The sequence below is a fragment of the Bufo gargarizans genome, chromosome 1 (assembly GCF_014858855.1).
Source record: "Bufo gargarizans isolate SCDJY-AF-19 chromosome 1, ASM1485885v1, whole genome shotgun sequence".
In the NCBI taxonomy this organism is placed as follows: Eukaryota; Metazoa; Chordata; class Amphibia; order Anura; family Bufonidae; genus Bufo; species Bufo gargarizans.
Window position 1 is genome coordinate 507,781,217 of NC_058080.1, and position 23,959 is coordinate 507,805,175.

General features: G+C 45.8%; 1 protein-coding gene across 1 annotated transcript; it reads right to left on the minus strand.

Moving 5' to 3' along the window:
• Nucleotides 1-103: 103 nt before the first annotated feature.
• On the minus strand, nt 104-23,727 carry MTFP1 (mitochondrial fission process 1). The gene is made up of 4 exons (XM_044288514.1): nt 23,371-23,727; nt 9,626-9,753; nt 9,026-9,258; nt 104-379 (listed from the first exon to the last, which is right to left on the minus strand). The coding sequence occupies exons 1-4, from the start codon at nt 23,435-23,437 to the stop codon at nt 295-297; spliced, it is 513 nt and encodes a 170-aa protein (XP_044144449.1). The 5' UTR covers nt 23,438-23,727; the 3' UTR covers nt 104-294.
• Nucleotides 23,728-23,959: the final 232 nt, after the last annotated feature.

The following is a 23,959-nucleotide window of genomic DNA, read 5'->3' on the forward strand; positions in this document are numbered from 1 at the left end:
TAAATAAAAATCTTTCTCACTATGTCACTTGATCATTATTACAGCATGTTTTTAAATTAAACACTCCACTCAACCACAATAAATTGTATACTGGAGAAACTGATCCTAGAAAACCCTCTTTATTCCACGTCCATTAGCCCTGACCCTTCACCCCAACCAATTAAGTTAATTAGGCTGTTGGCTTTATTGTTGCATAGTTCAGAAACTGGATAGTAGGAATAGTCCTGTCCAGTGCGGCACTTGATCTTGAAATCCTCCTCTGGTTAATTCTTGATATTCAGAAGCAATGATGCATTAAGTAGGCCGAGACTCAGCCGGCTTCTTGTCATGTGTATGATAGAGTTTCCGAAGGCTTGAGTCCAGCAACAAGTCCACTGATCTGAAGAATGAAACGTGTATAGTTAGTTGGACTACAACAGTTTCGCATAAACTGATTCAAAGAGCCATGACAATCATGTACCATGGGTTTACCTGACTGGAACACGCAGCATTTTGGGTCAGATAAGCCCATGTTTGGGCTGTGAATGGCTCCTTAGTTGGATTTTTGACACAGTACTGTGCTCAGATAAGTATTTGGTGCCCTTACTATGGACTAATCTCGGATGCTAATGTTCAATGTACATTTGTGTGCCAAACACCATCTGATATCTCGATGCTTAAAGTGCTCTGAAGGAGCTAATCCTACAACTGCTGTCTGACGGAGAGCTCTTGTGCTGCTTATCACTGATCTAAGGTCACACAACAGCAAATTTAAATTTTTTTTACTACTGGGGAGGGGGAACATAATACAGGTCCTTCTAAAAAAAATTAGCATATTGTGATAAAGTTCATTATTTTCTGTAATGTACTGATAAACACTAGACTTTCATATATTTTAGATTCATTACACACAACTGAAGTAGTTCAAGCCTTTTATTGTTTTAATATTGATGATTTTGGAATACAGCTCATGAAAACTCCAAATTCCTATCTAAAAAAATTAGCATATTCCATCCGACCAATAAAAGTGTTTTTAATACAAAAAAAGTCAACCTTCAAATATGTTCAGTTCTGCACTCAATACTTGGTCGGGAATCCTTTTGCAGAAATGACTGCTTCAATGCGGCGTGGCATGGAGGCAATCAGCCTGTGGCACTGCTGAGGTGTTATGGAGGCCCAGGATGCTTCGATAGCAGCCTTGAGCTCATCCAGAGTGTTGGGTCTTGCGTCTCTAAACTTTCTCTTCCCAATATCCCACAGATTCTCTATGGGGTTCAGGTCAGGAGAGTTGGCAGGCCAATTGAGCACAGTAATACCATGGTCAGTAAACCATTTACCAGTGGTTTTGGCACTGTGAGCAGGTGCCAGGTCGTGCTTAAAAATGAAATCTTCATCTCCATAAAGCTTTTCAGCAGATGGAAGCATGAAGTGCTCCCAAATCTCCTGATAGCTAGCTGCATTGACCCTGCCCTTGATAAACACAGTGGACCAACACCAGTAGCTGACATGGCACCCCAGACCATCACTGTCTGTGGGTACTTGACACTGGACTTCAGGCATTTTGGCATTTCCCTCTCCCCAGTCTTCCTCCAGATTCTGGCACCTTGATTTCCAAATGACATGCAAAATTTGCTTTCATCCGAAAAAAGTACTTTGGACCACTGAGCAACAGTCCAGTGCTGCTTCTCTGTTGCCCAAGTCAGGTGCTTCTGCCGCTGTGTCTGGTTCAAAAGTGGCTTGACCTGGGGAATGCGGCACCTGTAGCCCATTTCCTGCACACGGTGGCTCTGGATGTTTCTACTCCAGACTCAGTCCACTGCTTCCGCAGATCCCCCAAGGTCTGGAATCGGTACTTCTCCACAATCTTCCTCAGGGTCCGGTCACCTCTTCTCGTTGTGCAGCGTTTTCTGCCACACTTTTTCCTTCCCACAGACTTCCCACTCAGGTGCCTTGATACAGCACTCTGGGAACAGCCTATTCGTTCAGAAATTTCTTTGTCTTACCCTCTTGCATGAGGGTGTCAATGATGGCCTTCTGGACAGCAGTCAGGTCGGCAGTCTTACCCATGATTGCGGTTTTGAGTAATGAACCAGGCTGGGAGTTTTTAACCCCTTAAGGACCAGGCCACTTTTTGCAAATCTGACCAGTGTCACTTTAAGTGCTCATAACTTTAAAACGCTTTGACTTACCCAGGCCGTTCTAAGATTGATTTTTTTCGTCACATATTGTACTTCATGACACTGCTAAAATTGGGTCAAAGTTAATTTTATTTTTTTATGCAAAAAAATTTACCAAAAATTTTGAAAAATTAGCAAATTTCAAAGTTTCAGTTTCTCTACTTCTGTAATACATAGGAATACCCCCAAAAATTGTGATGACTTTACATTCCCCATATGTCTACTTCATGTTTGTAGCATTTTGGGAATGATATATATTTTATTTTTTGGGGATGTTACAAGGCTTAGAAGTTTAGAAGCAAATTTTGAAATTTTTCAGAAATCTTCAAAATCCCACTTTTTATGGACCGTTCAGGTTTGGTCATATTGTGAGGCTTAGATGATAGAAACCTCCCAAAAATGACCCCATTCTAGAAACTACACCCCTCAAAGTATTCAAAACTGTTTTTTCAAACTTTATTAACCCTTTAGGTCTTCCACAAGAGTTAATGGCAGATGGAGAAACAATTTTGAAATTTCTATATTTTGGAAAATTTTCCATTTTAACCCTTACTTTATTACTGGAAAAAATGGGTTAACAGCCAAACAAAACTCAAAATGGGTTGCCCTGATTCTGTAGTTTGCAGAAACACCCCATATGTGGTCGTAAACTACTGTTTGGCTAAACGGCAGGACATAGAAGGGGAACACCATATGGTTTTTGGAAGGCAGATTTTGCTGGGCTGGTTTATTTACACCATGTACCCCCTGATGCACCCCCTAGAGTAGAAACTCCATAAAAGTGACCCCATCTAGGAAACTACGGGATAAGGTGGTTTTGGGACTCTTTTTGGGGTAAATTTGATTTTTGGTTGCTCTATATTACTTTTTTTTGAGGCACTGTAACAAAAAAATTATTCTAAAATTGTTTCTACATAAGCTATTTAGTTTTGTGGAACACCTAAAGGGTTAAGTCTGTAAAGTAACTTTTGAATACCTTAAGGGGTGTAGTTTCTTAGATGGGGTCAGATGGAGTTTCTAGTCTAGGCTACATCAGGGGGGGCTTCTAATGGGACATGGTGTCAAAAAAAAACTGTCCATCAAAATCTGCCTTCCAGAAACCGTATGGAGTGCCTTTCGTTCTATGCCCTGCCGTGCGGCTATATAGCCGTTTACGACCACATATGGGGTGTTTCTGCGAACTACAGAATCGGGGCAATAAATATTTAGTTTTGTTTGGCTGTTAACCCTTGCTTTATTACTGGCAAAATGGATTCAAATTGAAAAAAATGGGTGTTTTGGCACAGTTTTTATTTTATATTTTTAACACCGTTCATCCGAGGCGTTTGGTCAAAAGTTATTTTTATAGCGATGACTTTTACGCACGCGACGATGCCCAATATGTATGGCTCCCAGACTTTGGAGGCACTAAGCAGGCATCCTAAAACTGCGGCCCTCCAGATGTTGTAAAACTACAATTCCCACCATGCCCTGCTGATGGCTGTAGGTTGTCTGGGCATGCTGGGAGTTATAGTTTTACAACATCTGGAGGGCCGCAGTTTGAGGATGCCTGCACTAAAACTAATATTTTTTGGGGGAAAGAAATTGTTTCCGTGTCTCCAGTCTGAGAGCCATAGTGTTTTATGTTCTCTAGTGCAGTGTTTCCCAACCAGTGTGCCTCCAGCTGTTGCAAAACTACAACTCCCAGCATGCCCGCACAGCCAAAGGCTGTCAAGGCATGCTGGGAGTTGTAGTTTTGCAACAGCTGGAGGCACACTGGTTGGGAAACACTGCTCTAGTGGACTGTTGGATTATAAAAATTTAGTACTCCATGGAAGTGTGATACTCCCTGAAGCAATCAATAATGCAGAGGCCTGGATGATCGGGGCACGTGTCGCATTGAGTAGTGGTGTCCTTCCGTATCCCCCTCTTGTGACACACTCTGCACTTTTTTTTTGGGTTCGTCCCTTCTTTCCAGTATGGGGGACCACACCTGGAAAGTGTTGACCAGGGACAATCCGGGCGCCTCCAGTTCCCGAGGTACTCCGGCCTGCTCTTTCCCGGTCCAAAAAGATCAGTTCCTTGAGGACTGCCTCATAGAATTGGAGGAATGTCCCTGTGCTGCCAGCGCTTCGGGATAGTACAAAAGAGTTGTACATGGCAACCTGTACCAAGTAGACCGCAACTATTTTGTACCATGCCCAGGTTTTGCACATGGCGTTATATGGCGTGAGGACTTGATCTCTCTGATCAACTCCTCCCATATACCGATTTGTAGTCAACGATACAATCGGGCTTGAGGACCGTTGCCGCGGTACCTCGCACAGAGACTGGGGTGGTGCTGTTACCGTGGATTGTGGGCAGCATAAGGACATCCCTCTTGTCCTTATACCTGACCAGCAACAGGTTTCCACTGGTAAGTGCACAGGTCTCACCCCTGGGGATAGGTACCTGGAGGGGGTAGGCAGGGAGGCCGCATTGATTTTTCTGCACGGTCCCACAAGCAGACGTGGATCTGGCAGCAAGGTATAAGTTATCCACGTACAAGTGGTAACCATTATCCAGCAGTGGGTACATAAGGTCCCACACGAGTTTCCCACTAACACCCAGAGGTGGGGGGACATTCTGGGGGTTGAATACAGGAATCTTGCCCCTCGTACACATGAAATTTGTAAGTGTACCCTGAGGTACTCACAAATTTTGTATAGCTTCACGCCATACCTCGCCCGCTTTGTGGGAATATATTGGCGGAAACTGAGTCTCCCCTTGAACGCAACGAGAGACTCATCAACCGTGACCTCCCTTCCAGGTACATAGGCCTCCATGAATTTGGCCCCAAAGTGATCGATGACCGGCCGTATCACCGCAGGGTGGACATGCTGCATTATCGGAATAATGGAGACATTTCCGGATGGCCTCAAACCGGTGACATGTCATGACCATACTGTACAGTGGGGTCTGGTAAAGGACATTCTGGGTTAGGGTTAGATGGAAGTTTGGAATAAAAGTACTTTCTCCCCCCCCCCCCCCCTTCTTTCCCTGCCTAACGGTGCCTCTCCCTCACTGACCCTAACCTACCTGGGTGGCGATGGGTGCAGGAGGGTGATGGATGCCGATTAGGGGGGGGGGGGGGGAGGAACGCAGGAGCTGGACGATGCTGCACGGTCAGGGTGCTGGACCGGAAGAGGAGGGGAGAGAGGAGCGCAGGAAGTTTGAATCTTGTGCCTCTCTCCCCTGCACCAATCGGCACCCTGGACAGCGGTGTTCAGCACCAGGGCCAGCACCGCCTCTCCAAATCTTCGGACTGCGATTGGTGTATAATTATGCCACCGATCGCAGTCTTTTTCCGGTTCATCAGGTCACAGGACACCCGAATGGACCGGAAACGCAGAAAACCGCAGGTCTGAACAGCCGGCGTCCTGTTCCGATTAACCCCCACGGTGCCGGAATTCCGATTTTAAGTCGGGTCCTTAAGGACTCGGGAAATAGGGCATACCGGTACGTCCTATGTCCTTAAGGGGTTAAAAGCCTCAGGAATATTTTGCAGGTGTTTAGAGTTAGTTGATTCAGATGATTAGGTTAATAGCTCGTTTAGTGAAACTTTTCATGATATGCAAATTTTTTTAGATGGGAATTTTGGGTTTTCATGAGCTGTATGCCAAAATCATCAATATTAAAACAATAAAAGGCTTGAACTACTTCAGTTGGTGTGTAATGAATCTAAAATGTATGAAAGTCTAATGTTTATCAGTACATTACAGAAAATAATGAACTTTATCACAATATGCTATTATCCTATTAATGGCTGTTAAAAATGGATGACTGGAAAGCGGATGCAAAATGGCCGTGGAAAACTTATTTTCTCCTGTTTTTGTGTAGGTACCCTAAGGGCTCATTCACACAACAATGAAAATTGTTTTCAGAACCAATTAGTCTATGGAGCTAGTCACATGGCTGTTGTATTTTAATGGTCAGTAAACAGCAGCCTTTAAAAAAAAAAAAAATAATTGAAAATTACCTATTTCCCCTATGCCCATGACTGCACCCTTGAGACTGCATCAATCCAGGATAGGAAATGGGAACTTCCATGGAGGGCTTTAAGGAGGGGCTCTGCCCCTGTAACACCAGTTCCTGTGCTACTGGATAGTACATGCTGTGTAAGGCTGCAGGAGGCTCCCCCATGCGGTTACCTGGTTCAGACTAAGGCCTCATTCACACACATGTAGACCACGGCTTGTGAAAACCCAGCCTGTCGTTCTGCTGAGTTCACGGCGTCATTGATTGCTATGATGCTGTGCTGCTTACTTTGTCATACAAATAAAGTGCACTGCATAGAAAGTGTTAGACACTTGTTTCAGGCCCCATGCACATGACTATTTTTGATCTGCAACAATTTATTTCGATGGGTGCAAATAACGTGGATGGCACTGTCTGCATCCATATGTCCATTCTGCTGCCTGGCAAAGAGAAAACGTCTGCAAAACTGACCTGGATAGGACATTTCTATAGAATAAAAAAAAGCACGTTGCCAGTATCTGTGTTAAGGATCTGCAGTCGTGTGCAAGAGGCCTTAGAGTGAAAACATGGGTATTTTGTGATGTTTTCTGCACTTAAAGGCCCCTGTCAGACAAGCATGTTTGGTGTGGAAAACTGGCACTGTGTGAGCGAGATTCCCCAACACTGTCGTGTGCAAGAGGCCGAATTCTGTAGAAATGAGGTCAGGCAGAGACTCTCAGCATTATAAATTATTAAAAGGAGCAGTGATCCTGTCCATTGTGGAAATCTCACTCCTACTTGGATTCTGATTTCCACAGGGGCCAACCCTGTGGTCTTTAAGGTACAAATATCAGCACTAGGTGTTAAAGTCTGAGATTTAAAAAAAGCAGGATAGATAAGTATTTTCTGCATGGTGGCACTTTATTTTATTTTTTTCTCCCCCCTATTTGTTTTTTGTTTGTTTTTTTAATTCAAAATGCAGCATATTGGAGCTTTAGGGATTTTTCATTTCCTCTATAGAGTGAAATGCTGCTCAAACACTGGTTTTGAAAGATGCCACGAAAAAAAAAAATCTCCAAGGGTTCTTTGCACACTAACTTTGCACTGGTGGTTTTTTATATATATATATAATTTTTTATTTTTTTTCCCTACAGTGAAAGATGTAAACAAACAAGCAAACTACAACATGCTGTGTTTTTGAAATGGAAATAAAAAATAAAAAAAACACAATCTAATTTTGAAAATCCATTAGCAAATAACATTTTGTACATCCTACATATTGTGTTTACCAAAGACCTTCAGTTACCATGAAGCTGGTGTTTAAAGCCAGCAAAAACCTATTTGTGAAAGCGGTATAAAAACAGCATGCAGTTTTGTTTTCCTGTGAGGGGGAAAAAATGGCAGAGCAAATTTCGTCTAAGGGCCACCAGGGTAGTTGCATGCACACTTTTTTTTTTTTTTTTGAGCCAAAGCCAGAAAGGTATACTAGGAGGATTGTCTGCTTTATATTGATTATGGCTAAAACGATTACTTGATACAAACTTTTTGCATTGAGGATTTGTTTGTGCCATGTGACCACTGAGTGAGTACAGCGCTTGCTATTACTCACGCTCCATGGTCTCCCGCTGGCCCGCACCGCACTGGATCCTGACATACAGTCAGGTCCCAGTGCAGCGCGTGAAGATTATCTCTGGAGTGTCGGCAACGCTCCTACAGGAGAGGTATGCATTTTATTTCACTGGCGCTGGGGACTTGTGGCTAGGAGGGGAAGATGGTGAGACTGTGGGAGGGAGAAGCTGATGGCGGGGGTCTGAGTTTTTATAAAGGAAAACGTTCTTTTAATAATTTTTTTTTTTTCTTGGAGTACTCAATTTTTGTAATAATGTATTCTACCAATTAATAATCGATAGCTGCAGCCCTAAATTGACCTATCCTCAGCCTAGGCACCCCTGACAATCAGCTGTTTAAGGAGAGCAGTGTTCGTACAAGTGCTACCTTCTCTTCATTGTTTACCTGCTCGCCGTTGCAACCACAGCAGTGAGCGGTGGTAGTTACGAGTAAGCCGTCCCATTCACTTCAACAGGATGACTCGTTTCTATACATTTGAATGGAAAGGATCCATCCCATTGAAGAGAATGGGACAGCTTACTTGTAATTGCACCTGCTCACCTCTGTGGTCAGGGGCAGATTTGCCATTGACCTTACAGGGCATTTTCCCAGGGGGCTTCCCAACCCCTCCTATCTGCCGCTGGCTGGGTACATAATGTGGTAATTAATGCTGCAAGTATCAAGTAATCATGTACCCAGCCAGTGACTGAACATGCCCTCCTAAATTCAACTGTTATGGCCCACATCTCACCTCACCCCTGCCCCATATGTTAATCAGAGACAACTGAAAGAGAACATAAAATGGCAGCTATTGATGGGCCCCCACAGAGCAAAAGACTTTGGGGCAATATATTGTGCTGCGCTATGGTCTTGCTGAACCCTTCTACTTACGTTGCGCTGCTTCCTGTCAATTTACACCCTCCTACAACAGGGGGCCACTTTTAGATTTTTCCCCAGGGCTATTTTAAGTTCCCAGTCCACCCCTGGCTGTGGTTGCAATGGCGAGCAGGTAAACAAGAAAGAGGAGGTAGAGCTTGTATAAGCGCTGCTCTGTCTTTATACAGCTGATTGGCGGGGGTGCCAGGTGTTACCCCTGCCAGTCTGATATTGATGACCTATCCTGAGGGTAGGACATAAATTATAAATAAAGTGGACAACTCTTAAGTAAGGAAGTATGCGTCTCCATCCACTTCTAGCTTTGGCTCAAGAACTACATGTGATTCTAGCCTTATTGGGAAGCTCTTGTCCACCCCCTTTAGAGACCATAACACTACAGTAACACCCACCTGTCTATTGGTGTTATAATGACAGGAATAGCGCTGAGTCCTATTGCAGTCGTAGCCCACTTGCGTACTGGGAGCGGCCAGCGGGTGACACGTCCCATCAAGTAAAGAGAAGCAGCACATAGCCGGTTGATGGTAAATCCAGGAATGGCCACAGATGCAAGAGCTTGCCACACAAAGGTATCTACCACAGCCACCGTGATATCTGCTGTCCGACCTGGACCATCAGTGTTTGCCTGTAGACAGAGAAGGTAATACACACACTTAAATGAAATGTTTAGATTTAGTATTGCCCAACTAAAGTGTGAAGTGATACGCATTTAAAAATAAAATAAAAATCTTTAACTTCAACATCTTGGCATCTAAATTGTTAACCCCTGAGGTCTGACATTGACTACGCCATTTAAGATATTGAACTGTCGAGGTCAGTCTCTGGACCCAGCCATTTTAGCAGAGGCTATGCCCGCACCATCCCTGTGTCATGCATTTACAGTTCTTTGTATTAACTACATACCACCATAAATTGTGGCCAGCATTATGTTAGAGCCTGGCGTAATCCATCTTAAAAATAAAAAAAATCAGTAATTAACCAGGACGAAATACCTGAGCTGCTTTGCGCCCTTTATCTGCTGCATCTGCAGTTACATAGGCTGTGGCTACACCATATGTTGCCCAAACAAGAGCTTTAGGTACCAGGGCACGAAATGATTCACCAACTTCATTGGCATAGCCTGAAAGATAGAAAAATTATAAACTAGTGTTTATTCTTCTTAAAGCGGTTATCCAGGAATTTAATATTGATGACCTATCCTCAGTATAGGTGATCAATATCACATCAGCGGGGGTCCAACCTCCATGTGGGACATACATACAGGAAACAAAGTCTCTAAAGCTACAAATGAACATTGCAAGTGCCCAGGGATGATGTTTATACTAAATGTGTCGGTGTGGATAACTCCCCTGTTTAGCTTTGAGCCAGCCTTGTATCCTCCTGACGTCACTCTCTTTGACATCTGAAATGCTGCGCCTGCGCACATCACTGCCAGGCCGGGGCATGCTCTGTAAACTACCCTCCAGATGGACTATTCTCTAGGTTCCAGTGCTGCTCTTGATCTACTTCTTTCATGTTCTCTGATTTTGCGGCTTTAAATGGTGCATGGTGCATGGGCACTACATTCCACTATGCCGCTGCCCACAGGGGGTAGTGTACAGTGCCTGGCAGTGATGTGCGCAGGCAAAGGAGTTCAGATGTCGAAGAAGATACAGGGCTAGCTGAAAGGTAAACAGGGGGAGGATTTATCCACATGTAACGCCTGGGGGTTTGCCCATGTGCTGCCCTCATTTGCATATACTTCAAAGTTCATTTTTGGCGCTTTACAGACTCAGAAAAGCCAAAGAAAGGTATCTTGTGTTTTCTGTATATGTCTCCCACATAGCAGTGTGAGCAGTTTAAAACATGTAAAGTTGCTGACAGACTCCCTTTAAGGGTCCAGTCACAACAAGTGTTTTGCAGTTCGCAAATTGCAGATTCACAAAAGACGGACACCAGCCATGTGCGTTCCGCATTTTGCGGACCGTACATGGCTGACCCTGTGATAGAAATGCCTATTCTTCTCCATGACTGCGTGCAAGAATAGGACAAGAGCTATCTTTCTTGCGGGGCCGCGGAATGGGACTACGGATGAGGCCAGTACACTGTGTGCTGTCCACATCTTTTGTGGCCCCATTGAAATTAATGGGTCTGCACCCGTTCCGCAAAATTTAGGAACGGCTGCGGACCCTTTCATACAGTCGTGTGAATGGACCCTAAAAGGAATCCGTCACCAGCAACCTCCCTATCAAAGTGTTAGCCTAGACCAGGGATGGGCAAACGGCAGCTCTCCAGCTGTTGTAAAACTACAAATCCCATCATGCCCTGCTGTAGGCAGACTGGGAGTTGCCCATCCCTGGCCTAGACACACAGTTGAGGTTCACCTGATTAAAACAATGTTTTTTTCTTTTGAGTAGTTATGTTTTCTTAATATGCAAATTAGGCATTTTGTGCAATGAGGGTATCACCAGTGCTCTGGTCCCCCCCCCCCCCCCCCCTCCCTTATTTCTGCAACCAGCCCCTCCCTTGCTGCCTTTGCACTGCCTGACCCTGTCAATCAGAGCAGCGAGGGAGGGGCTGGCCAGAGAAATGAGTGGAGCTTGGTTGAAACAAGAGCAATGGTGACGCCGTATCATAACTCTGGAATGGAGCCTTAGATTACACAAATAATCATAATTTTAAAATCCATACGGCAGGTCAATTTTCGCACAGAAGAAAAAAAGCAAAGTGTACATGAGATAATCCACTTGAAAAAAACCGCACTTAATCTGCATCATATGCAGGTGGCCTTACAGCACCACACTGGAATTCACTGAGCCCTTTAGAACAAGCCATTATTTCACAAATGTCTGTAAAGGCAGACTGCATGGTTAGGGCTGGATTTTGTACACCTGTGGTAATGGGACTGAATTTGATACTTTTCTCTGCAGCGTCCCACATATGTGTGTAAACGGGACACTTTAAACATCTGCCTATTTATCTAATGTATCTGCAATGTATGGTATTTTCCTATTTATCAGGCTGGCAATGCAATTACACCCATCGCCCCTAGGTGGTGCTGGCGCCACATAATATGTATGGCCAGGGGTTTGCTAATAGTTAACAGGAAGTGAATTCAGTTAGTTCAGTGTAGTGAAGGAGAGGAGGAAAGAAACAGGCATCGTCCACCATGTAGTCTGCTATTTCTACTCCTTATTTCTGGCCAAGCTAAGGGAGTACAGCAAACATTTATCTAGAGCAGCAAAGCACAAAACCATACGTCTGTCTAAATATGAAGTGAGCCTAGTGAGGGTTACAGCTGAATCCAGCATAAGGACCTCACAAGTGCCTGAGAGCAACTTTAGGAGGGCCGGGACACGAATGGATAATTAGTGCGCAGAATTGTCCTTATTAACTAGAAGCCTTCCGAGATGTGGAAACCAAAAAACCTGAGAGCATTTTGCAAATAATGTAGCAGAAGACTGAACATGTCCTATCTTTTTGTGGAACGGCTGGATCGCGGACCCATTAACGTGAATGGGTCCGCAATCTGCTGCCCCACGGACGGGCCGCAGCACGACCACGGGGCGCACACGTTTGTGTGCAGGAGGCCTCAAAGAGAACTCCTCAACTGACAATTGCCTAAACCTGATAAAAGGAATACTACTGAACCCATTTCTGAGTCATCACTCATGCCATACAAATGAACTGTATCTGTACTGACTACCTGAAGACAATTGATTCAGAAAATGTTCAACTATTTGATCACAACCGACTCATCATCATTTCTACTACTACACTCAACATTTTCACCTTACGGTGCTGGCGTCACGGGGGCCCAGCCACCAAAGCACCTTAAACACCTATACTATCAAGGGCACCTCAACTTCCATCTGGCTGGTGTTCCCTGCAATAGAGTGTGCCCCTGAGGATTTAGTGCCATCTTCCCATCCACTGCTGGCCCAGGGAGGCTCTGCTAACCGTGAGTACATGAACTACTACCCCCATTGGCCCACCGTGAGCCTCATGTGTTTCCCCTGTGAACCCGGCTCGTTGCATCTCCATACAGAATATTTCTCTTTTCCAACCTGCATCTAGATGTGGGTTAAAAATCTGCAATCAAAACTTAAACAAACAGCTGTGTGTGACACCACCCTTAGGCCGCCTGCAAACGTTGTGGAATATGTGCTGGAAAAACCGCAGCGTAGTACAGTACCAAATGCGGAAATTGACCTGCTGTGCAAATTTCAAAATAAACTTCATCTCAATTATGTTTGTGGTTTTAGCTGTGGATTTCACCCTTTTCAATGGAAGGATGAGATTTGTGGCAAAACCGCATCAAATACCACAATTAGACATTGAGGATTATGGTGTGGAAATGCTGCAGAAATGCACGTAAATCCGCATGGAAATTCATGCGGATCTTGTGTGTGTGTTCACCAGCCGTGTGCAGATGTCATTGACTGGTATGGCTTGTACCCTAGAGTTTTATGCCAGGGGTATGGTTCTAGTAATATAATATCCCTGCTTCTATCATCTTCAGTGGGCAACATGCAATAGCGCCGAGATCTATTGACTGACTTAATGGGGAAGACTGCTTTGTGCTTCACTGCTTTGGATCCACTAAATACGGATACCGGCCATGAGCATTCCTAAATTTTCTCGGCCCCCATTGTGGAAATGCCTATTCTTAATCGCAAAATGGATAATGCTCTATAATATGTAATGACATCCGTGTGCATTTTTGCGGCCCCCATAGATATGAATAGGTCCACGTGTAAATCACGGAACTGGTAAAACGTCGGACTTTGATAAATCTCCCCCTAAAGTTTTTATTTTCTTAAAATGCTTTCATGGCTTTGAGCTCATCAAACATGAATTAATAATGGGAAGTCCTGGCTCGTGTCTGCTACATTAGACCCACGTAAAACTGCAGGAGGAAAGTCAATGATGTATCTACAACACTGCACAGTGCAGATATGATCTGCATCTCAAACTAAATGTATAGTAACCACTTCTACAATATGGCTGAGGCTGGACCTAGACATTATTTTTAACACCTTAAAAAAAAAAAAAAAAATATCACTGTGAAATCGCTGTCCACAGGGTATGCATCGAGCGGCTTGAAAATCGCAGCAAATACACAAGTATTGCTGGAGCACCTTAAATGCTAGAGATAAAAATCGCTGCAGTCAAGTGAGTAGCTAGCGATTACTTTTTTAATAAATACATGCTGGGATTTCAGAGTGATTTCCAGGCCACTTTTTCCTCCATAGAGCAACAAGAAAATCTCTTAAAAATAAAATCACTGCTTAATCTCTAGAGGTTAGAGGGGTTTTCTGGGATTTTGTTATAGATGGCCTATCCTGAGGAGAGGTCATCAATATTTGATCGGTGTTGAAGAGATAGTGGTCCTCCGGTAAGCAGCGTGGCATCTTCCTAGATGTCACCGTACATTAGTCACGTGGCCTAGGAATCTCAGTTCCTTTCAAGGTAATGGAGCTGAGCTGTAATACCAAACACAGCCACTATCCAGTGGGCGGCACTGTGCTTTGTAAGGTGTGAGGAAGCCATGGCGCTCACTGGAGAGCAGGGACCTCTTCCAACAGCAGATCTGTGAGGATACTGGAAATCAGACCCCCACCGATCAGATATTGCTGACCTATCTAGAGGATAGCAAAATAAATAATGTAGAGAGCAGCTCTAGTGTACCTTACTGACTCTTCTAGGCATGCAACAGCCCGTCCATGGCACCGGATCCACGGTAATCCATATGTAAGTATTCGAATAGAAGTTGACGGCAGCGTATTCATCCAAACGTCCTTTATTAGCCGTTACTCCATGAACAATGTACAAAAAGGGCAATAAAAAGCAGCAACGTTTCGACTACTCAGTAGTCTTTGTCAAGCATGCTTATTGGCCTTTTTGTACATTGTTCATGGAGTAACGACTAATAAAGGACATTTGGATGAATATGCTGCCGTCAACTTCTATTTGAATACTATCTAGAGGATAGGTCATCAGTACTGAACACTTGGAAAACGCCTTTAAATCACTCCAGCAATCAATTGGCTGCACCGATTTGGAAGTTTGATTTTCAAGCTAATCCATGTATTCCGTATGGGCAGCATATTATTTTTTTTGTAGTAAGACAACAAAGTCTAGATGTTGCCTCAGCCTAACTGGAGATAATAATTCTTAGTAAAACATATCTAATCGTCCATAAGTACTTATAGGCTAGTTTAAGGCGAGCAAGTAGTCTGCCGGAAGTACGTGGGAGTGTGATACCACAGCCTAAACTCAGCACAACAGTCATACAGAGGTGCCCAATGTGATGCCACCTGATGGTACACAAAGGGATTGGCATCTAGGGTTTCTACACTTTTTTCCCCAATGTGTGACAATAAGATAGGTTTGGCCGAAAGTGGGTGGCGCTTCAAAAGAAAGAGTTGGGGGTCTAAGGCCTCTTTCACACGTGCGAGTTTTCCGCGCGGGTGCAATGCGTGAGGTGAACCGGAATAGGTGGATAGGTGAACATAGCCTTACCATACGTCATCTATAGGATCAGTATATCTGGGCCAGTGCTCAGCCATCTGCATCAGTCCCACAGACACCAACTGGAGGAGGACTGTGCATGTGTGGCCAATATACTGTACCACAGGGTTCTTATTGACATTATTTTACACCATGGAGGAGCTTCTTAAAAATATAAACCCTTTAGGAATCTGCGAGTTCCATTTACCAGTATGAACTACAGTAATATATGAGTAGTAGAGCGCTGGACCCCAGAACCCAGCATGGGGGAGCAGGTAAGTATGCTTCGCCAGACAGGTCCCGCGGTGAGGGGATTAAAAGTTAATACAGGGCTGGACAACCCCTTTACAGACCATCTGTCAACATGCTTAAACCAGATGTACAGCCTTGTAGGTTTGATGGTACTGATAAAAACGATACCCTGATTATAACAGTACGTTGCACCATTGATGGGAAAACCGGATTTTTTATTTATTTATATACAAATATGCTTACTAGAGCACTGAGGGGCAGCCCAGAGACCTTGGAGCACCAGACTGTTACACCCCTAGAGCTTTAGTGCTTTCCCCTGGTTTGACAGGGCTAGACTTGGGAAACATGAGTGCGCGTGAAAATACATTCGCGTGCATGAGCCCTAAGGCTGATACCAACGGCCTTAATTGACTGACAATATGGCCAGTTGGGACTATGTCGTCTTGACGGAAAGAACAACACTGAGAAATCCGTGGCAATTCTGCAACAGACAGGACATGCTGGCCATCTGAAAATCTGCTGCATGTTTAGTTTGATAAAACCCTATTCAGTTATACTGTTGTACCTTTTCACATCACAACACATACAAAATGTGTGAACCCGGCCTAAAAGTATTCCAGTAAAACACATTTATGGCATACCTTAAAATTGGGATACGGGGCACCTATTCTCCTGATGGGTGGGGATCTGAGAAGTCTATACCTTCAAGTATTATGCAAAAAAAGATCAGATATTGAAAATGTTATTTGACATAATAAGGCCTTATGCACACAGCCGTTCCGCGCATTGGGAACCGCAATTTGCGGTCCCCAATGCACGGGCAACATCCGTGCTGCGGCCGGGATGGGTTCGTGATCCGTCTGCACCGTAAAAAAAAGTTATATTTTTTTTGCGGTGCGGAGGCACGGACAAACACTGCGGAAGCACTATGGAGTGCTTCCGTTCCGCAACGCATTTCCCGGATTGCGGACCCATTCAAGTGAAATGCTCCTTTCCTACATTTGCTTTAAAATCAAATACTACTTTTCTACTGTCTGCAGTACTGTCACAGTGTTTCCTCTGAGATTTAGAGGAGTGATTGGGAATGTACCAAATTTGATGTTCTGTCGCTCTTTATGAAAATGGGACAATTCCCCTGTGACCTGTTAGGGCATAAAATCTGTCAGGTTTACAGTCATCAGAACCACAGCTTCTGCCCTACTGATCACAGTGAAAAGCCGACATAAGGGATGAGACAATGGAAGGGTTAAAGAAGCCGGCGACTGCTGATAATAGCATTGTTCCAGGTACAGAACAACCTTTACTTAGCCGCACTCTCCTGTAAGATGATCATGTGCTTCTGCGGGCCATAAATAGTCTTGTCAAGACTGAAAAAAACTGCTCCTTGTGTGTGAAGGGTATACGGCTTTATTACAGACATACAGTATGAATAGGTTACAGATAGCGAGCTCAGGTCATTGAACTCGGGTGTGTTTACCAAAGGGTGGCACCACATTCCCGTCTGTGTGCACGGGAAGGTGTAGATGCTATGTGGAATTACATCAACACATATGGAAAAGAAGATGTCAACCAGAATCATCTAAGGGGTACTCCATCATTTATACTCGGCAGGGATCCAACCCATCCATCCTTAGAATGAACAAGCTGCCACGTTGATTCAGCACAGTGGTCTTCATACAAAAACTACTGAGTAAATTGACCTGCAGTGTGGATTTGAAATCTGCGGCATGTCAATTAGGGCTCGTTCACACGACCATTGCCCCTCCGTTGCCATATTGCGGACCGTGCATAACGCATCACGGATGGGGAGAATCCGGAGATGCCGAATGGAATGGAACCACTACGGAGTGCTTCCTGGGGTTCCGTGCCTCTCCACGGCAAAAAGATAGAACTTGCTCTATCTTTTTGCGGAACGGATGGATCACGGACTCATTCAAGTGAATGGGTCCACGATCCGCATGCGGCTGGCCCACGGTCAGTGCCCGTGCATTCCAGACCACAATTAGCGGTCCACAGCATGGGCACGAAGGGGCAATGGTCGGGTGAACAAGCCCTTATACTGTGGATTTCACAATTTGCAACGGAGAGGGTGAAGTTCGCTGACTTTTCTGCAACAAAATCCACATGTACTACTTGCAATTTTGTTGCAGATTTTATGGAAACATGGCAAAAACTGTAGCAGATTTTTTCAACTGGATTTTCAGTTACTTGTAAACCCAGCCTAAGTATGCTTACTGTACATATATGAACTTACCATATTTATGGAACTATAAGACACTCCCCCCCCCCAAAAAAAAGTGTGGGAAAAGTGGCAGTGCTTCTTATAGTCCGAATGCTAATGACTGCTTCTGCTATGGAAGTGGTCATGAGCATGCGGCAGGCAAGCGCAGTGCTGCACTGGCTCTACTCACTGTGCAAAGCAGGACCTGGAAGAAGCAGTGCAGGCGAGGTAATGGGGTTCCAATTTGAGGCTGGGAGGGTCTGATGGGGAGCTGATCTGAGGCTAGGGGGTCCGATCTGTGGCTGATTGGGGGTTTGATCTGAGGCTAATGAGGCTGGGGGGGGTCTGGTCTGAGGCTTATGGAGGCTGGGGGGTCTGATCTGAGGCTGATGGAGCTAGGTGTCTGATCTGAGGTTTGACGAAGAATGGGGGTCTGATGAGGACTGGGGTCTGCTCTGATGGAAAATATTTTTTTTCTTATTTTCCTCCTCCAAATCCTAGGTGCGTCTTATAGTCTGGTGCATCTTATCCAAAAAATTACGGGTTCTCCAAAGGACTATATAAAACACCAAACTTGATTTATTCTTATCAAAATACAATTTACATATAACAATGCAATGGTTTAAGGCAGGGGTGCACATCGCTCTATTTCAAGGGGCCGCAAATAATAAAATGTTGATCGGCGCTCATCTGCCTATTGCACAAGCCAGTGCAAAGTGACTGCCACAGTCGTGCTGCAGATAATCGGACATCTTTCGTCCTGATAAAATATGCAAATCAGCCGACAAATGAGCAATTCCTTGTTTATCGACTAATCAGCTGCACGATTATACCAGCCAGATATAAGATATGACCGCTCCTATGAACACTTGTTCCCAGTAATTGTCCCAAATATCGTGCTGCAGCATAACCCCTGAAAATGAAGAGTTATACTTACTTGCTCCCCGCCTCTCTGGTTGCTCGAATTGCCTCCGCTGTTTACAACTGGCAGTGCATGGACATGGTCATGCACCACTCCAGCCAATGACTGGCTTAGGCGGCGTGTCAATGCTGAAGCGAGTCATTGGAGCCGTGCAAGTGACCATGGCCATGCACTGAAAAGTGTAAACAGAGCAGGAACCGGAAGATCGAGGCAGTGCAGAGGACCAGAGCGGAGTAGAGCATTTAATTATGAATTTTTGATTTCAGAGGCCATGCTGCAGAAACTTGTTAAAAATATTTTTTTTACCAGAAAAGTGGTGACATTTCCTTCCATCCTGCCTCCTATTTATAAATCAGCGTTTTCCTTCACTGCAGAGGACGGAGCTCACTGGTTACTACCATCTCCTGCCAATCCAGGTATAGGCGCCCTGAAGTAGCACATTAACTTGCTAGTGGGGAAGGCGCCTATTGGTTAACGCTTGAATGACCAGGCCCAAAAAGGCCTTAAGGACCAGACACTTTTTTGTGATTTAGCACGCGTGGTGGTTCAAATGGTTGTAACTATCTTATTTGTTGGACTACCAAAATAATTTTTGCAACAACTTTTATTTGGGGGAAACTGTACAAAACGTTTTTAAAAAGTATATTTTTTTCAAACTATAGCTCCTTATTCTTTAAATATGCAAACTGACACCAAAATAAATTATTATAATTAGTTCTCTATTTTGTGTAGGCCGTTTTGCTATATAATATGAAAAGTTTCACGTGAATGGGGCGGTAATGGTGACGGTTTTGATTGGTGTGGGTGTTTTTTTCTTTTATGTATCTTTTTTTTTTTTTTACTTTATATTATTTCTGCTACATAATATGTCCCCCAAGAGGTCATAAAAAGACTTTGGGGCACACTGTCACTTTTTTAAAATGTTGCACTTTTTCATAAAAAGACTGTGGTGGGACAGTGAACACTCTTTTATTAAGCACTTTTTCCTTTTTATTTAATTAATTTATTTATTTTTCACTTTTTTTTAAATCATTTTTTATTATATATTTTTACCACATAATTTGTCCCCAAGAGGTCACTGGAAGACCTTTGGGAGACAATAAGTGACTTTTTTTTGTACTATTACCACTGTAACTTGAGCATCCAAAGGAGCCCCAGTTACAGGGAAACCAGCCTGCTGCGGAGGCTTTGTACCAGGGCAGCGCTCCTCTGTTCCTGGGTCTACACTGCAGAGCGCTCATAGAGGAGAAGGCAGAAGCGCTAATAAAGCGCTTCTGTCTTCTCCTCGGCTTCCCCGCTCTCACTTATAGCCGGGGACCCTTTCTGCTCCTGCTACAGTGTGATCCATCTGCTGTGCGGCGCTCTGGGCAGAAACATAGCTGATTGTAGGATCAGCTGTGTTTCTGCCCAGCAGGGCGGGGGCCGCAAACCATGGCTCTGTTGTGCACCCCTGCCGTAGACTGATAAATGTGACATCACTGTTTCAACTATTGTTTGGCTTACTTTGACAGAATGTTACAGGGCATCTGTCAGCAGATTTGTACCTATGAACCTGGCTGAGCAGTTACATGTGCACTTGGCAGCTGAAGACATCTGTGTTGGTCCCATGTTCATAATTAAGTTTAATATATGCAAATGAGCCTCTAGGAGAAACGGGGGCGTTGCCATTGCACCTAGAGGCTCCGCTCTCTCTGCAACTGCCGTGCCCTCTGTCTGAGAACTCACCTTATGACCATAGGATAAAGGGGCCACCTACTACATCTATAGTCAGCAGGTGACCATTGTAGTAAGGCTACGGCTACACGGCGACTTCTTATTGCTGAAAAGTCAGATGCAAAAAATCCATCCAAGCCAGGGGGGTTTTTGGCGCTGTCACATCGCGGTATGTTGCACTGCGGCACCACTGACCATCATTACTTAAAACATTACCTGACTTTTGTTGCGGTGTAGCTGTACATTTTTTGTCAGTGTGTATCCCTAGCTTAAAGGGGTTGTCCCATCTTGGACACTGGGGACACATCGCTAGGACATGAACCCAATGTCTGATAGGTGGGGTCCCAGAGGTTCTATACTTAGTGGTGGAGGGTGCACCCCTTATGTGCGGCCGCCCTCCATTCATTCCTATGAGGGCGCCAAAAATAGCTGAGCGCTGGCTCTGCTATTTCCGTAAGCCCCAAAGAAGTTAATGGAGTGGTGGCCGCGCTTGCGCAGTGCGCTTCCCATTTATTTTAACGGGACTTCCAAGAATGGCACTCCCATAAAAATGAACAGAGGGCGGCGACATAAGCGCGGTGCACTCCCCTGCACTTTGTAGGCTCCATTCTAAGTAGGGCTGCAACGATTATTCAACTTTATCGATAATATTCGATAACGGAATTCATTGGCGACGAATCGAATAATCGCTGATTCGTTGCTATGCGGGCGGGCGGTTTACTTTAAATCAGCACATCTTCTTTTACCTTACAATGAAGCTCCAGTAACAGGCAGAGCAGACGGCGGTGTAACGTCACTTACTCACGTGACGCGCCTACTCCGTCTCCTTCATTCATAAAGTAGACGGAGCAGGCGCGTCACGTGAGTAAGTGACGTTATGCCGCCTGCTCTGCCTGTTACTGGAGCTTAATTGTAAGGTAATAAAGATGCGCTGATTAAAAGTTACTGCCAAAATAGTCTGCTGTGAGCAGCTGGGCCGGGGCTGTTATGGGGAGGGGGATCTTTGTATGGCACTGTTATTGGGAAGGGATCTGGCACTGTTATTGGGAAGGGGATCTGTGCACTGTTATTGGGAAGGGTATCTGTGGATGACCATATAGCATAGAGCTATCTAGGCATACACAGATCGCTCATCCAATAAGTGTCATCCCACAGATCCTCCTCCAATAACAGCGCCACCCGCAGATCCCCCATAACAGCGCCACCCGCAGATCCCCCATAACAGCGCCACCCGCAGATCCCCCATAACAGCGCCACCCGCAGATCCCCCATAACAGCGCCACCCGCAGATCCCCCATAACAGCGCCACCCGCAGATCCCCCATAACAGCGCCACCCGCAGATCCCCCCATAACAGCGTCACCCGCAGATCCCCCCATAACAGCGTCACCCGCAGATCCCCCCATAACAGCGTCACCCGCAGATCCCCCCATAACAGCGTCATCCGCAGATCCCCCCATAACAGCGTCACCCGCAGATCCCCCCATAACAGCGTCACCCGCAGATCCCCCATAACAGCGTCACCCGCAGATCCCCCCATAACAGCGTCACCCGCAGATCCCCCCATAACAGCGTCACCCGCAGATCCCCCCATAACAGCGTCACCCGCAGATCCCCCATAACAGCGTCACCCGCAGATCCCCCCATAACAGCGTCACCCGCAGATCCCCCCATAACAGCGTCACCCGCAGATCCCCCCATAACAGCGTCACCCGCAGATCCCCCATAACAGCGTCACCCGCAGATCCCCCCATAACAGCGTCATCCGCAGATCCCCCCATAACAGCGTCATCCGCAGATCCCCCCATAACAGCGTCATCCGCAGATCCCCCCATAACAGCGTCATCCGCAGATCCCCCCATAACAGCGTCATCCGCAGATCCCCCATAACAGCGTCATCCGCAGATCCCCCCATAACAGCGTCATCCGCAGATCCCCCCATAACAGCGTCATCCGCAGATCCCCCCATAACAGCGTCATCCGCAGATCCCCCCATAACAGCGTCATCCGCAGATCCCCCCATAACAGCGTCATCCGCAGATCCCCCCATAACAGCGTCATCCGCAGATCCCCCCATAACAGCGTCATCCGCAGATCCCCCCATAACAGCGTCATCCGCAGATCCCCCATAACAGTGCCATCCACAATTTGTTTTAATTAGCCTTTGAACATAATTTTTCAAGTAAAGTCATATAAACCTCTTTGTTTTGTAATTTTGGTGGGTTTTTTTTCAGATAAATCGATTAAATTATCATTATTATTCAAATAATCGTTAGCTGCAGCCCTAATTCTAAGGGTACTTTCACACTAGCGGCAGGACGGACCCGACAGGCTGTTCACCCTGTCGGATCTATCCTGCCGCTATTTCGCCGTGCCGCCGCTCCATCCCCATTGACTATAATGGGGACGGGGGTGGCGCTCCGGCGCAGCACGGCAGTGCGCGGTGAGAGGCCGTCGGAGTAAAAAAAGTCGGACATGCAGTACTTTTAGTCCGGCGGCCTCTTGCCGTGCTGCACTGGAGCTCCGCCCCCGTCCCCATTATAGTCAATGGGGACAGAGCGGCGGTCCGGCGGCACGGCGAAATAGCGGCAGGCCGGATCCGACATGGTGAACAGCCTGTCGGGTCCGTCCTGCTGCTAGTGTGAAAGTACCCTAAGGGACTCACACCTATGAGATATTGGGGGTATGTCCTAGCAATGTGTCCCCAATGTCCAAGATGGGAACACCCCTTTAAGGGTCTGGAGACAAGATGGGTACCGCTACACAGCGACCCTGCTGCGAATGTGACACAAAAACCCAACTTGGATGGATTTTGCGACGGTTGCAATCGCAGTGGTAGCATGTCGAAGTGCAACACCATAGACCAGGGATCAGCAACCTTCGGCACGCCAGCTGTTGTGAAACTACAATTCCCAGCATGCTTCATTCATTGCTATGAGAGTCCTTAGAAGAGCAGAACAAGTATGCCTGCTGGGAGTTGTAGTTTCACAACCGCTGGAGTTTGCCTACCCCTGCCATAGATAGACTAGCATAACAAAAAATGTTGCGCGACTTTTCAGCGACACATGTACTGTAGCAGCAGATGTGTAACTTCTTCACCTTGAAGACAGGGCAGGAAGGTTGCCACTAGTGACTTACCCAGGTACCGGACCCACGTGTCCCGGTAGAGGTCTGGCTCCGCACTGTGCAGCGGGTGCTGTGCCATGACGGTCAGTGACTCTCCTGCTCCAGTCAGTGGAAGGACACTGCAGCCAGGGACCGTCGCACAAGAGCCACCTACCGGTCACAGTTATAAGGAGGAGCTCTAGACCACACAGGGCAGCTCCATCCTTCCCATATGCGGGATGGACTGTGATATGACCCCGGGCAGCCGGGTAAGTAGTAATGCACTGCATTGTGTGGTAAGCCGCAACTCCACCATTATAGCTCTAAGGAGCCGTACCTAACCCCAGTGCCACAGTAGTGGCTGCAAACGTGAGCCACCACTGCCCCGGCCACTCTCTACGCCGCAAGTAAAGGTATGTACTTGTCACACAGTCCCATAGTGCTGTCCGGGTTTAGCCAATGGCAAGTCATTAACATGGTCATGTGACACGCCATGCCTAAGGGCTCGGCGTTTGAAAGCCGAACTCGGCAGAAGACGGAGGCACTCAGGCAGCTGATGTAATGTGACAACTGTCCTGGGCTGAGGACATGGCTGCGCAATGCATCCCTGCAGCAGGATACG

Bases quoted from the DNA above. Each gene is read 5' to 3' on its own strand.
- MTFP1 (XM_044288514.1), bottom strand. From the start codon at position 23,437: ATGGCACAGCACCCGCTGCACAGTGCGGAGCCAGACCTCTACCGGGAC. The intron at 9,259-9,625 runs GTATTTCGTCCT...CTCTGTCTACAG, and splicing joins AAGGGCGCAAAGCAGCTCAG to GCAAACACTGATGGTCCAGG. The intron at 380-9,025 runs GTGGGTGTTACT...TTCATTCTTCAG, and splicing joins ATTATAACACCAATAGACAG to ATCAGTGGACTTGTTGCTGG.